Source organism: Hippopotamus amphibius, chromosome 10 (genome assembly GCF_030028045.1).
Source record: "Hippopotamus amphibius kiboko isolate mHipAmp2 chromosome 10, mHipAmp2.hap2, whole genome shotgun sequence".
NCBI classification, from domain to species: domain Eukaryota; kingdom Metazoa; phylum Chordata; class Mammalia; order Artiodactyla; family Hippopotamidae; genus Hippopotamus; species Hippopotamus amphibius.
The window spans coordinates 29455660-29471369 of NC_080195.1; the positions used below are offsets into that span (position 1 = coordinate 29455660).

At 44.1% G+C, this 15710-nt stretch overlaps 1 protein-coding gene across 9 annotated transcripts in view; it reads left to right on the forward strand.

Moving 5' to 3' along the window:
• The first annotated feature begins 10065 nt into the window (after window positions 1-10065).
• Window positions 10066-15710, forward strand: part of ASH2L (ASH2 like, histone lysine methyltransferase complex subunit) — a 46801-nt gene continuing 41156 nt past the window's right edge. For all 9 annotated transcript variants that reach the window (XM_057697661.1, XM_057697662.1, XM_057697665.1 and 6 more), the window contains exons 1-5: window positions 10066-10265; window positions 10900-10966; window positions 11085-11230; window positions 14675-14763; window positions 15042-15136. In XM_057697661.1, coding sequence (XP_057553644.1) covers window positions 10078-10265; window positions 10900-10966; window positions 11085-11230; window positions 14675-14763; window positions 15042-15136 — 585 coding nt within the window. In that variant the 5' untranslated portion in view covers window positions 10066-10077. The remainder of the gene's footprint in view (window positions 10266-10899; window positions 10967-11084; window positions 11231-14674; window positions 14764-15041; window positions 15137-15710) is intronic.

The following is a 15710-nucleotide window of genomic DNA, read 5'->3' on the forward strand; positions in this document are numbered from 1 at the left end:
TTCTAATACAGGGAAGAATAGAACTCTTTTTAAATGTGTTGAGAAGGACTCAGATACCTGGTTACTGGAAATAATCAGGAATCTTTAGTCAACTCAGTTTATAAAAGGTAGAGCTTAATGACCAAGAGCTCTGGCAGAGACTAAAGGAATCTTCCAGTGAGATGAAGCATCACAATAACTATCTTCATCTTTTTGACAATTATGACGAACACAAAGTGCTGTGTTTTGCTTTATGGGTGATAAAAACATTGGGGCATGATGTGGGGGTGGGGGAGAACAGGGAGAACCCTAGGAATCTAGAGTTCTGGGCATCTAACCAACTGCTCTTTTTTAGGAAAGGATCCAGAAACTTTTGACAAAGGCTGGTGCAGGGATGGGACATGCTGGTTTCCATACAAGTTCTCTCCCTTGAACATGGAAGCCTCCTGGGAGTTCAGAATCCTCTCTATAAAGTACAAATACAATTCTTCTGGATGGCAAACACTCTCATCTTTGCCAGTGTCATGTATTTGATTCTTGATCCACAGCTCAAGTTGGCAAGGAATATAACTATCTTTTTATAATTGTTGGCTGAAAAAAATGCCCAACCTAAAAGTTGAGAATTTTGTTTTATTTGGCACACAAAATTGAGAACTTAAGCTTGGAAGACAGCCTCTCAGATAGTTCCAAGGGACTGTTCTGAAGAGGTAAGGGAAGAGCCAGGATATATAGGAGTTTTTGCAACAAAGACCCAGTAGTCGGAACATCAAAAGATTACTGTTAATTAAAGAAAACCGGGGACTTCCCTGGTGGCGCAATGGTTAAGAATCCACCTGCCAATGCAGGGGATATGGGTTTGATCCGTGGCCTGGAAAGATCCCACTTGCCATGGAGCAACTAAGCCTGTGGGCCACAAATATTGAGCCCGTGTGCCGCAGCTACTGAAGCCTAAGAGCCTAGAGCCTGTGCTCGGCAACAAGAGAAGCCACCTAGACGAGAAGCCACCTAGATGAGGAGCCCGTGCACAACGATGAAGAGTAGCCCCGGCTCGCCACAGCTAGAGAAAGCCCAAACACAGCAATGAAGATCCAACAGAGTAGAGAGGAAGGAAGGAAGGAAGGAAGGAAGGAAGGAAGGAAGGAAGGAAGGAAGGAAGGAAGGAAGGAAAAGAAAAAGAAAGAAGAAGGAAAGAAAGAAAGAGAAGGAAAGAAAGAAAGAAAAGAAAGAAAGAAAGAAAAAGAAAGAAAGAAAGAAAGAAAGAAAGAAAGAAAGAAAGAAAGAAAGAAAGAAAGAAAGAAAGAAAAAGAAAGAGAGAGAAAGAAAAGAAAACTAGACATCTCAAGCTAATGAATTTAGTGTGCTTTTCTGTGCATGGAAGATGCAAGAGTCTGGGCTCATTGAAATCATTCCTTTGATATGTACCTTAGCTTAGCTATCTAGGGCCAGCATCCTTCTTTCTCCATCTTAAACCCCCTCAGGATGCACAGTGGGGCAGCTGTAGTAGCTGATGGCTTGATGGCTGCAACATCCTTTGTTTACTGATGTGTCAGGCGACACTTTTCATCCACATAATCCAACATAATTTCTCTTTACATTCTCTTTGCATTTCTTTGTATAATCCAACACAGAATTTCTCTTGAACAGTGTCCTGTTGGGGGCTGTACATCCAGACTTCATTTGCTGCTCCTCCCTCTTCCTGGGAGTCTGGGTTTCAGTCTGCAGGGACAGGGATTCAGGTGTCAGGGTGGTGGCAGTTGGTGCTTGATGCTATGTACTTACTTAGGCATCCACCAAGCCTTCCCTTGCCCCACTTGGTATCCAGTCAGGGGCCCACGTGCATCACTGAAGCCTTGCCTCTTTAGCTTCTGCAGCTCCCTCTGATACATATGGACTGGGTGAGAGGACACGAGAGTCTTCCTGCCTTGTCTGGGCCACACCAGGCCACCCACATCTCCTGCAAGGCTGAGTCCCAGTCTACCAGACATGCTACATAGTCATGGCCCATCCCTTTCTCATCTCCTAGGTAATCTCTTCGTGTGGGAGGAAAAGCATTTATCCCAAATATTCTACTAATGTTCAGTGTCCTTTCTGTTCTTCTATGGAACATAGACAGTAGGGTTTTTTTTTTTTGCCACGTGGTTTATGGTTCCCCAACCAGGGATCGAACGCATGCCACCTGCAATGGAAGTGCAGAGTCCTAACCTTTGAACTGCCAGGGAATTCCCTATAATAGGCTGTTTCTTTTTCCAGCTGCCCTCTCTCCAGGAGGCAGTGAGGCACATTAGAACCACGTAAGAAATTTTTTTTTAAACGCTATCAGTTCCTGGATCCCTCTTTTACAAGGTTCAATTACATTGTCCAAAGAGTATTATCTTTTTTTTAAGCTCCCTAGGTGATTCTGATGCAAAGGCAGGGTTAAGCACTTTGTGGGAAGGGAGACAGGGAGGGAGTGTGGCAAGAAGACTAAAGAGGGAAAAGAGGGGGCATTTACTATTTCAGAACTCTTTCACCACATCAGCTAATAGCTAAGCAGGGTTAGTTACTGTGAGCGTCATACAAAGGGCTGTTGTAACCGAGCAGGACCTTATAGGGCCTTCCTGGGACAGACCCCTCCCCCATGTCTTCTGCTGTATCCTCTCTGAAGCACCTAGATAACAGTATCTGATGCACATTTCTTGAGTTGTTTTACAGATGCTAAAACCATCACCAGATGGAAGAAATTAACTACTTGATGACCATGAACAGTAGCCCCCAGACCTACTGGAGCCTAAAGATCGTTAACCCCTGTGACATCGCCCTGGTATCTCACCAACCAATGAGAGAGTCTTGTGCAATTGTGCACAAAAATTGTGCACTACATATCCTGGGACTTCCCTTCCCTCACCTTGCCTTTAAAAATGCTTTACTGAAACCCATGGGGAGTTCGATCTTTTGAGCACTAGCTGTCCAGACTCCTTGCTTGGTGCCCTGCAATAAATGCTACTCTTTCCTTCACCACAACCTGGTGTAGGTAGATGAGCTTCACTTTGGACCCAAGTTTGGCTTGGTAGCACTGTTGAAAGCCAGCACATAAGAAAAGCTTGTGGAGAGGTGAAACAGCTAGAAACGCTCTGCTCCCTGTACTCCAAGCATGATCCTCAGACTAAAATCCTTGCCATCACCTGGGAGCTTGTTAGAAAAGGAGAAACCTCAGCTCCCGCCCCCAGACATCTGGCTCCTGTGTAGTACTGGTCAAGCCACTCCAGATGGCCCTCCCTATCAACAGGCTCTGCATCCATGGATTCAACCAATTGTAGTCAGAAATATATACTTTTTTTAATTCCAGAAAGTTCCAAAGAGCAAAACTTGAATTTGTCATGCACCAGCAATTATTTACATAGCATTTACATTGTATTAAGTATTATGAGTAACCTAGAGATGATTTGAAGTACACGGTTAAAAAAAAAATAAAAACCTTTCCTAAACTGAATAGTGAAAAAATAAAAGAATAAAAAAAAAAGTATATGGGAGGATGTGTGTAGGTTATATGCAAATACTACACCATTTTATAGAAGAGACTTAAGGATCTGAAGATTTTGGTTTTCTCAGGGGCCCTGGAGCCAGTACCCCTCGGATTCCAAGGGATGACTATATTTTGCTAAGGGAAGGCTCCTGGGAAGAGGAAGAAGTTCTAAAAGTGGGTTGTTAAGTTGTAGGACTTTCTAGAAAGCTCCATTCATCTCTGAGGGAACAGCACAAAAATACTCATGCAAGTGGTGAGTGTGGGTGCTGATGAGAGGCATAAAATGGACACAGATTTGGGTTAGTTTTGCAGAACTAGAACCCAGTTCAGTTCACGTGTATTCACATAGACCACCAGGGAAGTCCCCAGAGAAGAGTTTTTAGAGGCAACATTTGGAGTGATGGCTGTGGGGTACATGACTTCTTTCTGATTGGTTGGTGGAGAGGTAATGGAATTCCAGGAATCTCAATCATCAACCTTCTGGTTCTGACCAGTCTGGGGTCTCAGGAAGTAGTCACCATCCTTACCTGGGTGGGGCCTTAGTTCCTGTAAAACAACTCAAAGATCTGAGTCAGGGGAATTCCCTGGCAGTCCAGTGGTTAGGACTTGGCACTTTCATTGCCCACAGCCGGGGTTCAATCCCTGGCTGGGGAACTAAGATCCCACAAGCCCCACCGCTTGGCAAACAAAACAACAACAACAGCAACAAAACAACTGTCTCATATTGTTTTGAATATCCCTTGAGGAGGAACTAGGACTCTGTTTCATGGCTGAACGATTCTTTCTTGACCGCTTTCCCTCGTTTCTGCTTTCCCTCACTCCCCTAATCAGTAACTGCTTGAATCTGGTCTTTGGAACTGGGGGAAGGTCTAGGAGACTAAAGCCTTTTTGCTACAGGAAGAAGCGGGAGCAATGAGAAGCCTGTGCACTGCAACAAAGAGTGGCCCTTGCTCGCCACAATGAGAGAAAGCCCATGAGCAGCAACGAAGACCCAATGTAGCCAAAAATAAAAAACAAATCATAAAATAAATCTTAAAAAAAGAAAGAAGCGGGAGAGATGGAAAGGCTCTTGTACCCTGGAGGGCCCCGCAGGGTTCTGCTCAGTTTCAATCCCCCTTTTCTTTGATGCTCCTCGATCTTGAGGGGAACAGAGGCAGGACAAGAAAGCGAATACAGTTTTGGATACAGAAGTTAATAATAAACTCGGCAGAGGAACTCAGTTTTAGGGGGACTTGGTTTCAGTAGGTTAGTTCACTTTAACACCTGTCCTGGTATTACCTGAAAATTGGGTTTGCCTCTTGGTAGAGCCAAGATACGACCAAGCCAAAGATGAGGAGAAGGAAGGATTTATTATTTGCAGCAAATAAAAAGAACACCGGGGATCTTTCTCAAAGAAGTGTCTCCCCAAACAGCAAAACTGGGAAAGTTTTAACCTGAGGGTACGTGCATATTCATGAAGGGACTCGAGCAGTGGACAGTCCAAGCTTTAGTTGATTGAAATCAGGAGGGTCAGAAAACGTCACCATCATCCTCTCTTAGGTTCCAGTTGATCTGGTGACTGAGCACCCGAGGAGGGATTTGAATTCTGCAAAACAGCTCAAGGCAGTGCTTTACGCTAGTCTTCACCACTGAGGTAGAACTGGGAGTCTTTACAACTGATTTGTTACCTTAGCTATTGTTACTTCTCTTGCCTGATACATCTGTCCTTTTGTTCCCTCAAGATCATTGTGACAGTAAGTCTCCCACAGTAAGTTCCTTTCTGAGAACGCATTCCTAAGTCCAATTTGTTTTAAGTCCAACAAAGTTAGCCTAGGTATCAGTTAACACAATTGGCTATATAGTGCTGTACTGTAATTGGTTTATAATCCTTTTCACACGAGTAATTCATAAAAAAGAAACAAACACAAAAAGGAAAACATTTTTAATCTTCCAGGACAGGACCTTGAAAAGTACAGTAGTGCCGTACAACAGCTGGCACAGAGGGGCTGGCCTCAAGGGAACAGGCAAGAAGAGTTACTGACCGGAGGAGGGAGAGGAGGTGGGAGACAGTAGTGCAAATCCTCACAAGGGGGGCAGGGATAAACTGGGAGATGGGGACTGACATATATACATTACTATATATAAAATAGATAACTAATAAGGACCTACTGTATAGCACAGGGAACTCTACTCAATACTCTGTAATAATCTATATGGAAAAATAATCTAAAAATGAGTGGATATATGTGTATGTATAACTGATTCACATTGCTGTACACCTGAAACTAACGCAACATTGTAAATCAACTATACTCCAATTAAAAAAATTTTTTTTTAATCCTCAGGAATGAAACTACAAATAGGCTAGTGCAGTGGTGGGAGACAATAGAACCAAGAACGGACAAATCTGAGATGTGGTGGAGAAAAATGAGACGAAGAAATCTTTTTTTTTTTTTTAAGCCCTCATTTACTTCTGATTTGAGCCACACATATGCATTGTCCAACCCTTGGAAAATACAGAGACAAGAATAAGAAATAGTCTGTAGAGATTCCTCAGAAAACTAAAAATAGAACTACCATATGACCCAGCAATCCCACTCCTGGGCATATATCCGGACAAAACTATAATTCAAAAAGATACATGCCCCACTATGTTCATAGCAGCACTATTCACAATAGCCAAGACACGAAAATAGCTTAAGAGTCCATCAACAGATAAATGGATAAAGAAGATGCGGTACATATATACAATGGACTACTACTCAGCCATAAAAAAGAACGAAATAATGCCATTTGCAGCAACATGTATGGACCTAGAGATGATCATACTAGGTGAAGTCAGTCAAGAGAAAGACAAATACCCTATGATACCACTTATATGTGGAATCTAAACTATGGCACAAATGAACCTACCTACAAAACAGAAACAAACTCACACACATAGAGAACAGACTGTGACTGCCAAGGGGGAGAGGGATGGGGGAGAGAAGGACTGGGAGTGGGGTTAGCAGGTGCAAACTAGTATATACAGGAAGGATAAACAACAAGGTCCTACTGTATAGCACAGGGAACTACATTCACTATCCTGTGATAAACCATAATGGAAAAGAATATAAAAAAAAATAATGTCTGTGTGTGTATAATTGTCACTTTGCTGTACAGAAGAGATTGGCACAACATTGTAAATCAACTGTATTTTAATTAATTAACAAAAAGAATAAGAAGCAGTCTTTATGATCCCACCGCTCTGGAATAACAGCTGTGAGCATTTTGAATCCTGTATTTAAGAAGAGCATGGGCTCCATGTTTTCATCACCGAGGGGAGTAATTTACCCTCCAGCTGGATGATTTATCCTATCAGCTTTCCATCGAGCTGGGGGCATTCTCTGCTGCGGACAGAGAGCTTCTAAAACTGTGTTTCTGCTGTTTGTGCATTCTAAACCTCCAACCCGGTGCCCTGTTAGTGATTTTAATTAACTTTACCTTGAGGAGGTGCCCAGTTTGGTGGATGCTTTGCTTTCCAAGCCCAGAAATCAGGTCTGGTTTCACTTAGCCTCGCACACTTTTATCCACAGGTGAGCTGGCTGCGGAATTCTCCTAAAACCTTGATGTTCAAGTACTCTCTTCTCTTACCCCAGCCTCTCATCATTCCAGTTGTGCCTTCTCCTCCAGACTTCCAGACACTGAAATCCTCATCCTGTCCCTCTGCTTCCTCAGGTGCCATGGTTAAATCATCCGGACTGCTTTCTATCATCTTTGATTGTCTCTAACCCTGGCTCTTACTTTTACCTGCCAGGCAAAGGTGAAAACTCAGATGAGTTTTTCGATTCATCTTAGCTTTTACACGTATGTTGGAGGACAGCCTGGAAGATAGAAATGGAAGCCACACAGATGGGCAGCCTCAGAGCTCAGCCACCAATATTTTCCCCTGGTCTCCTGTTCCCCTTAATAAGTGCAAACGGCATCCTTATTCCATTCCCCTTTCTTTCCTCCAGTCTCAGGAGATGAATGGATTCCCTCCTTGTCATCAAGAATAACTTCTCCAGGGACATCCCTGGTGGTCCAGTGGCTAAGATTCTGTGCTCCCAATGCAAGGGGCCTTGGTTTGGTCCCTGGTCAGGGAACTGGACCCCACATGCCGCAACTAAAGATCCTGTGTGCCACAACTAAGACCTGGTGCAGGAAAATAAATAAGTAAATATTAAAAAAAAAGAATAACTTCTTCATCTCTGCCAGCTGACTCAGCCCCGCCGCCCACTTTCTTCAGAAAGCTGTTCCATCAACCACCATCTCTCCTGTATTTTCAACCTCTGGCTTCCTACCAATGAATAAAACTGCCTCATCAGCCTGTTCCCCAACACTGTATTTCCTTCCAGTTACCACCCAATTGTTCTCTCTCCTTCAGAGCCAAACATTTGTTTCGGGACTATTTCAAACCCACTGAAACAGTGCAGGGAATCATGCAACAAACAGGCAAATTTAACAGATGTTGACATCTTGTCATATTCACTCCGGTTTTTTCTTTATAGGAATAAAATGCCTCAGGAAAAAAGTAGAAAGATGTGTCTACACAGCTATTTCTACTTCCAGCCCTCTACTCACTTCTCAATCTATTGCAATGTGGATTCTGCCCTTACCAATTACTTTTTAAATTTTAATTTTAGAGTTACCATGATAGTTCAAAGAGTTCCCCCATATGCCCTTAATCCAGCTTCCCCAACTGTCACCATCTTAGAGCATAGCCCATGGAGCAAAAGAAATTAACATTGCTAAAATACTAATCATTTAACTATAGACTTCATTCAGATTTCACCAGTTTTGCCCCTAATGTCCCTTTTCTGTTCCACGATCCAATCTTGGATCCCACTTGCATTTATTTGTCAGGTCTCCTTGATCTTCTCCAGTCTGTGAGTTTCTCAGTCTTTCCTTGTCTTTCATGATGTTCACAGTTTTGAGGTGTACCCATCACATATTTTCTAGCATGTCTCAATTTGTATTTGGCTGATGTTTTCTCTTGATTAGACTGGGGTCATGGATTTTTAGACTTCCACAGAGATGAAGTAGAATTCTCACTGCATCACATCAGGGGGTAAATGATATCAACATGACTTGGTATTAACCTGGACTACTTGGTTAAGGAGGTGTCCGCCACCAATTTCCCCACTGTAAAAATTACTATTTTCCTTTTCCACTTTTTTGTTTTGGCTATGCTGCAGCTTGTGGGATCTTACTTCCAACCAGTGACTGAACCCGGGCCCTTGGCAGTGAAAGTGTGGAGCCCTAACCACTGGACCTTGGAGAATTCCCTCCACGTTCTATTTTAGAAGCAAGTCACTAAGTCCAGCCCACACACTGGAGAGACTGGAAAATTCGAGGTCTATCTCCTGAAGGAAGGAGTTTCAAAGACTTTGTGGGCATATATTAAAACTTCCACTATAGTAAATATTAGGGGAGGAAGATAATTTTGAGTCTGTGCAATTATTCTGTTTCTTCTTAAAGGTTCACCTACTACTTTTAGCATTTATCACCAACAATTTTTAAAATAATTTATCAGCTGGTAACAATTAGTTACTCCTTCAATTTTGCTGAAAACAAGAAATTGGGAAGCAAGTGGGAAATCAAAACATCTACATATTTCTAATTGTTCTTGTGTCTGGTGTCCCAGAGGTTTTACACCTGGGGACAATATATCGTAGAATGGATTCAGCACTGGAGAGAGGTATGCTTTTCTTTCGTAAAGTGGGAGGAAGGTGTATCCTTAGGCAACTTTCTAGAAATTAGGATGTAAACATTGATTTCCTGAAAGATGTCCTGGCCCTAACTCGTACTTCCAGGGGTTGTATTCTCGAGTTTGGAGACCATGGCTCCGAATGATTCGGCTCGTTCCAGTGATCTCACCTACCTGCACTGTCGTTGACTCTTCAAGTTCTTACCTTTAGCCCATACCTGTTCCTTTCTCTAAGGACCAAACTTCTCTGAGCTCTTAAGTCCTCCAGCACCTGGTTTCCTAACACCCGGGCTTCGTTTTCCGCCTCTCACAACATTAAGGGGCTTGCAGCTTCTAGAACACACATTGCTTCCGACCTCTTCCGCCTGGAGAATCCATGCACGTCCCCTCCCCGGTCCTCGCCTGCGTAGCTGGGGCTCTGGATTCAGGCTGTCGAGGCGCGCATCTCTAGACGCCGCTAGGAAACCCGCTCAAAGTGGCAGATCACGGGGGCAGTGCAACAAACTACTTCTGGGGCAGGAACGGTGAAGGACGTTTGCAAAGCCTCTAGGCTGCCAGCGCTCTCTAGCCCCCTCATCCGCGCGGTGATTTCCAGGCCTGGCCACGAAAACGCGCAGCGTCCACCCTGAAACGAAGTGAGTCCCAGAGAAAATCCAACTAGTAATCACACCTCCTCCGCCTTCACCTGGCTGGGTCTGTAGCTACCCAGCCCCGAGGCCCCGCCCACCTCGGCCAGCCCGCCCGCCCTTAAAGCGGCCTTGGAGAGCGCCTTCTCTAGGCGGGCGGTGGACCCGCCAAGACTCTTTACTATTTGAAGGTTAGAGGGCCAGTGAGCAAATCGCGCGAGACGGAGATAGTATTCTCGCGAGAAGTCTGGAAGGCGGCAGTGATGGCGGCGGCGGGAACAGGACCCGGACCAGGAGTGAGCGCAGGACCCGGCCCGGCAGCTGCTGCAAATGCAACACCGGCAGAAGAAGGGGAGACGAAGCCGGTAGTAGCGGTAGCAGCCGCTCCGGCCGGAGAGGGGACGTCTGCTGCTCCAGTCGCGGAGCCCGGCTCTGGAGAGGCCGAAAGCGGGTGAGACGTCCTGCAGCGCGAGGAGGACGGGGAAGGGAGGCGCGCCCCTCTTGGAATCCCGCGGCTCCCGGGAGCCCTCCTGCCCATCTCTTCCGAATCCAGGCCCTGCAGCCAACGGCTCGCCCTGCCCCCTCCCGGACTTCAGTCCCGCCCACTGTTTGGCCCGTCCCCTCTGAACTGTATCTCAGGCTACGCCCCTTTCTCACCTTCCATGCCAAGTTTCTTGTCCTACCGCTCGGCCATTGCACCCCAGCAGGGTGGCCAGGAGCTCCATTTTTAGCAGGAAGCTTTCAGAAATCCCAGAGAAGAAACCACTTTGCACTGCCATACTGGAGGAAGTAGCGGTCCCTCTGAAAACAGGGAAGAGAAGCTGCGTCGTTGCGAACTTCCCCCAGGACCCGTTCCATCTCATGTAGACTTGTCTGTAAGGGCCGATTAAGTTTCTTTGTGATCCATGGGCTTGCGTCTGTCTCGGCCACATTCTTCCTAATGCTGGGCATCCAGTTTGAGAACAGGCTTGGCTGAAAAATGTAGGAGTGTGAAGTTCAAGTGTACTTGGATCCTCATCTTTGGGAATAGGCATTTTCAAGTTTGTTTCTCTTGAAAATTCTTGAGTGCTTTCCTTACTTTACAGGGATGCAAACTCGGTTGATGTAAGCGGTTGCTTGGAGACAGAATCCTCGAATGGAAAGGATACACTAGTAAGTATTTCTTTTTGGGTGTTTGCAAGGCAAAATAGGGTTGGTTTTTAAAGTTTTTAAGCGACTCAAAAATACAATCAGATCAAGTAACTTGCATCTCTGATGGCTCTGGACACAGGAAGGTGCTGGGGATACTTCAGAAGTGATGGATACTCAGGCGGGCTCCGTGGACGAAGAGAATGGTCGCCAGTTAGGGGAGGTGGAGCTGCAGTGTGGAATATGTACCAAGTGGTTCACAGCAGACACCTTTGGCATTGATACCTCGTAAGTATTTTTCGTGGTCTCTGTAAGAATCACTTTGTAAAATACTAGATCTCACCACCGTCCAACAGTTGAATAGTTAGTGTGTAGGCAAATGTAAATACATAGTATTTTCTGTGTCTCCTGATCCCTGTTCAGTGAGTAGTACGATTTGAATCAGGAATTGTTTTAATAGTTTGAGCATGTCTTCTGCTGACTGAGGGCATAGCCCTTAAAAGGTACAGTAATAGGTGTTCTCTCTGTTTTTGCTCTTGGGACCTGGATGGAGACAAAACTGTGCAATTACAAAGTATTATATAAACAAATTTGAGACAGTATCATTTAAACCTTGTATTGGGTGTTGTGGATTTGGGGCAAAGAGTTGGTGTATATGGTGGACAAAGCCTGAAGTCAAAAATTTGAGATGGCTAGTGCTTCTTGACCCATCCTTTTTTTCCTTTTGATTGTGGTTTTTTTTTTCTTTTTTTTTTCTGGCTGCACTTTGCGACTTGTGGGATCTCAGTTCCCTTGACAAGGGATTGAACCAGGGCCACGGCAGTTAAAGCCCAGAATCCTAACCACTAGGCAGCCAGGGAACTCCCTCCTTTTGGTTTCAAACTCACTCCCTTTAGGTGTCCTGAATTCTCTCCTCAGCAAAACTGATTCCCAGCCTTTGCACCTCCTCTAGTGAATTAAAATCAGTTTATGAATGATTGAGAACTGAAGGCTCCTTTACTTATTCTGGGGATTTGGTCAGCAGGGGAGCTAGCAGGGGAGCTAGCAGGGGAGCATTACTGACTCTTTGGAAATAACTATACTACTGACTCTATGGAAATAACTATACTGCTGGCTCTCTGGGGTGTCTTTATGGTCCTTATTATACAAATAAATTTAGATAAGACTGTTTCACAGTAGGGCTGCATTGTTAATTCTGAAATCAATCCCCTTTCAGTGAAGAAGTAACAGTTGTGAAGAAGTAACCTTTATGATTTGTTGAATGCTTTCTAGTTAAAAAGTTGAAGAAACGCTAATGTTCTGATTAACATGTGACTGGTGAGCAAGGACAGAATGTTTAAAAAAGAAAGAAAAATACTGAAGGATCGGGAAGAATTGATCTTAGTAGAAGGACCTATAGGGTCTTTCTGTAGGTCTTTGTTTGGATAAACAGGACCTAGGAAAGGAAATTTACCAGAGTGATAACTTGGAGCAATCCAGCCGCGAGTCAAACCACAGTTCAGAGGTTTGGTAGAGCCCGTTCGTACCTGAATTTGAGAAGTTAAACCCAGCGGGTGGGGACAGATTATCTTTTATCACTGCCATGGAGAAAGTGAGTGAGCTAGCAGGGTATGAGAAAGGCTGCTCTAAACACTGATTGTATTTGAATTAGATAATAACTGTCTTCCGTAAGTGAGTTATCCCAATGGGATGTTTAACAGAAGGGGCTCTAGAGAGAAGTAAAGGTAAGAGAACTCGATCTTAACATTCGTTAAGGATGTCTCTTAATTCCTTGAGTGGTGGCAGTAGACACACACCTGGCAACAGCTCTTTAAGGATACCTTAAACTAGTTTCAGCAGAGGCCAAGATAAACCTGCCTTTATTTTCATTTCTTCTCTTCCAACTTGAACCAGTCTTTTGTTTTTCTGTTACTTTCTCCTTTTCAAGACCAAGCTCTCCCTATACGTTTCCAGTCACCCAGTACAGCCACCACACTTCTCTAATGCGTGGTTCCTGTTAGCCCTCAGTCTCTCCCTCCACCAGCTTCTTCCTCTCTGCCTTCAAAAAGACAGGCCTTCTCTTGCCTGTCTCACCTGTGGAGAGTTCTCACCTCTTAGGAGAGTTCCTCTAGGATACAAGTAGCCTTAGTGGTTAGGACTCTTTTCACTTCCTGCCCACCCCCATTGAATTAGCCACCAAGCTTGACCAGTTTTTTTTCTTTTTGTATATGTATTTGTCCTTTCCATTTTTATATATTTTGCTGTAGGTGAGGTTTTTTTTTTTTTTTTTTTAAACCTTCTGCTGGAACTGCTACAGAAGCTTCTCACATATTCCCATTTCCTAATCTCTTCCTCTCTTCAGACCCATCCTGTCACCAAACTTACCACTTTCACCATGTAGCTTCCCCTTCAAGATGTTCCTGTTACCCACGGAGAAAATCCCCTTACACAGGCATGTAAGGCCTCCTGTACTTCCTACCTTTCAAGCCTTATCTTTTACTATATCCCTGACAACTCCCCTCCCCTGGCCAAACTTGTGTACACCAGTTTGCACCTTTGTCTCCTAGTTTGCACTTTCTCATCTCTACATAAAGTAGTTCACCTATAGAAAAGAAAACCATCTCATCTTTCCAAATCCAGGTTATAATTTGTGTCCTTGAAAAATCTCCCCTAACTCTTAAATCTGAAGTTATTGCTTGAGTCCTTTAAACTCTTGAAGACTAATTATCATCTGTAGGATTCATTTGGTAAGGAGGCAAGTAATGTTTTGTGACTTCTGTGTTGTTCTTGAATAATTATTTACATTTTAAAATTAATCTTTTTATACCCGTCTGCTCTTTCCAACAGTGTTGTTGGCATGTTACAAAGATACTTAAATATAATTTATTTATTTAATAAATTTATTTATTGGCTGTGTTGGGTCTTCGTTGCTGTGCGCACGGCCGGGCTTTCTCTAGTTGCGGCGAGCAGGGGCTACTCTTGCCTGCGGTGCGCCAGCTTCTTATTGCGGTGGCTTCTCTTGTGGCAGAGCATGGACTCTAGGCATGTGGGCTTCATTAGTTGTGGCACATGGGCTCAATAGTTGCAGCTTGCGGGCTCTATTGTGCAGGCCTAGCAGTTGTGGCTCACAGGCTTGGTTGCTCTGCAGCATGTGGGATCTTCCCGGACCAGGGATCAAACCTGTGACCCCTGTATTGGCAGGCGGATTCTTAAGCACTGCGCCACCAGGGAAGTCCCCTGAAATATAATTTAAATACAGATATTTAAATGCAAAGATATTTCAAGAGACTACTTTGTCTTCTTCCACAAGTGGCCAGGTGCACTCTTTTAGCTGTTCAAAAAGTATAACAAACTAGCCTGGATAGGGCTCCAGTCAGAACCTTCCAGATGCTCAGTTATCAACTATGGTGGATAATGCCTTACTAAATTTTTGTGACAGAAAAATCCAGTTTTTTGTAAAAATGCGAGCCCTGTTTTGGTGACTTTTTTTTTTTTTTGGACCCTGCTGTGCAGCATGTGGGATTTTAATTCTCCTACCAGCGACTGAACGCATGCCCCCTGCAATGGAAGCATGGAGCCCTAACCACTGGACCACCAGGGAAGTCCCTTGGTGACCTCTTTAAGTTTGAAGAGTATATTAATACATTAGTGTTATTATGTAACTTTGACTGAGAGAAAGGATCCCTGTTGATTTACTTCTCATAAGTGTGTGTTGAGAAGGTCACTAATTTGCACAATTTGGCTGTTCTCCAGATCCTGTCTACCTTTCATGACCAACTACAGCTTCCACTGCAATGTGTGCCATCACAGTGGGAATACCTATTTTCTCCGGAAGCAAGCAAGTAAGGACACACTGGAGCACTGCACAGTGACTGTGCTCTGGTCAGCTGGCAGAGAAGGGATTTGGGCTCAGCCGAATCAGGAAGCCTTTGCTTGGTAGCTGGTAGAAGTTACCCCAGGGCTTAGCTCTGAATAATTGCTATGGTCCATTTCAGATCAAATGATGACCCTACTCTCTGCTGCTCTAGTTGTTAATCTATGGACCGCCCAGCTGAATATTCTTTTGGTAACAGGGATATATTAAGACAGGTAACTTTTTCTTCCTTTTTTGTTTTTATAGACTTGAAAGAAATGTGCCTTAGTGCTTTGGCCAACCTAACCTGGCAGTCCCGAACACAGGATGAACATCCGAAAACCATGTTCTCCAAAGATAAGGTAGAATCATTGTAATTGCAATTACGCCAAAGAATCAGGAGGGACTTATAAGTACAGTGGACCCTTGAACGACATGGGTTTGAACTTCACTGGTCTGCTTATATGCAGATTTGTTTCAGTAAATACATACTAAAGTACTACACAGTTAAAGGTTGGTTGAATGCTTGGATGTGGAACCACGAATACAGAGGGCTGACTGAGAGCTCTGTGAGGGTTTTTGACTGTGTAGACAGTTGGTGCCCCAACCCCAGAATTGTTCAAGGGTCAGCTGTACAGTCTAACAGTAAGTTCTTTTCCCTCAGTTTTTATGAATATATGACTGTAGATTCAGTGGTTACCTTGTTCTCATTTCATGTGAGTTACTAACTTCCTAGTGTGTGCTCATGATGTCATTGGCTTAGCTACTAGAAGGATGAATCCTTATATTAAAAAAGGAGGATGCCGAGATGGCCCACATTCTGTCTGTGGAGTGTGTTTCTCTCTAAATAAATCCCCTTCTTACCTATCACTTGGTCTCTCACTGAATTCTTTCTGTGATGAGACATCAAGAACCTGAGCTTCAGTAAGTCCTGAA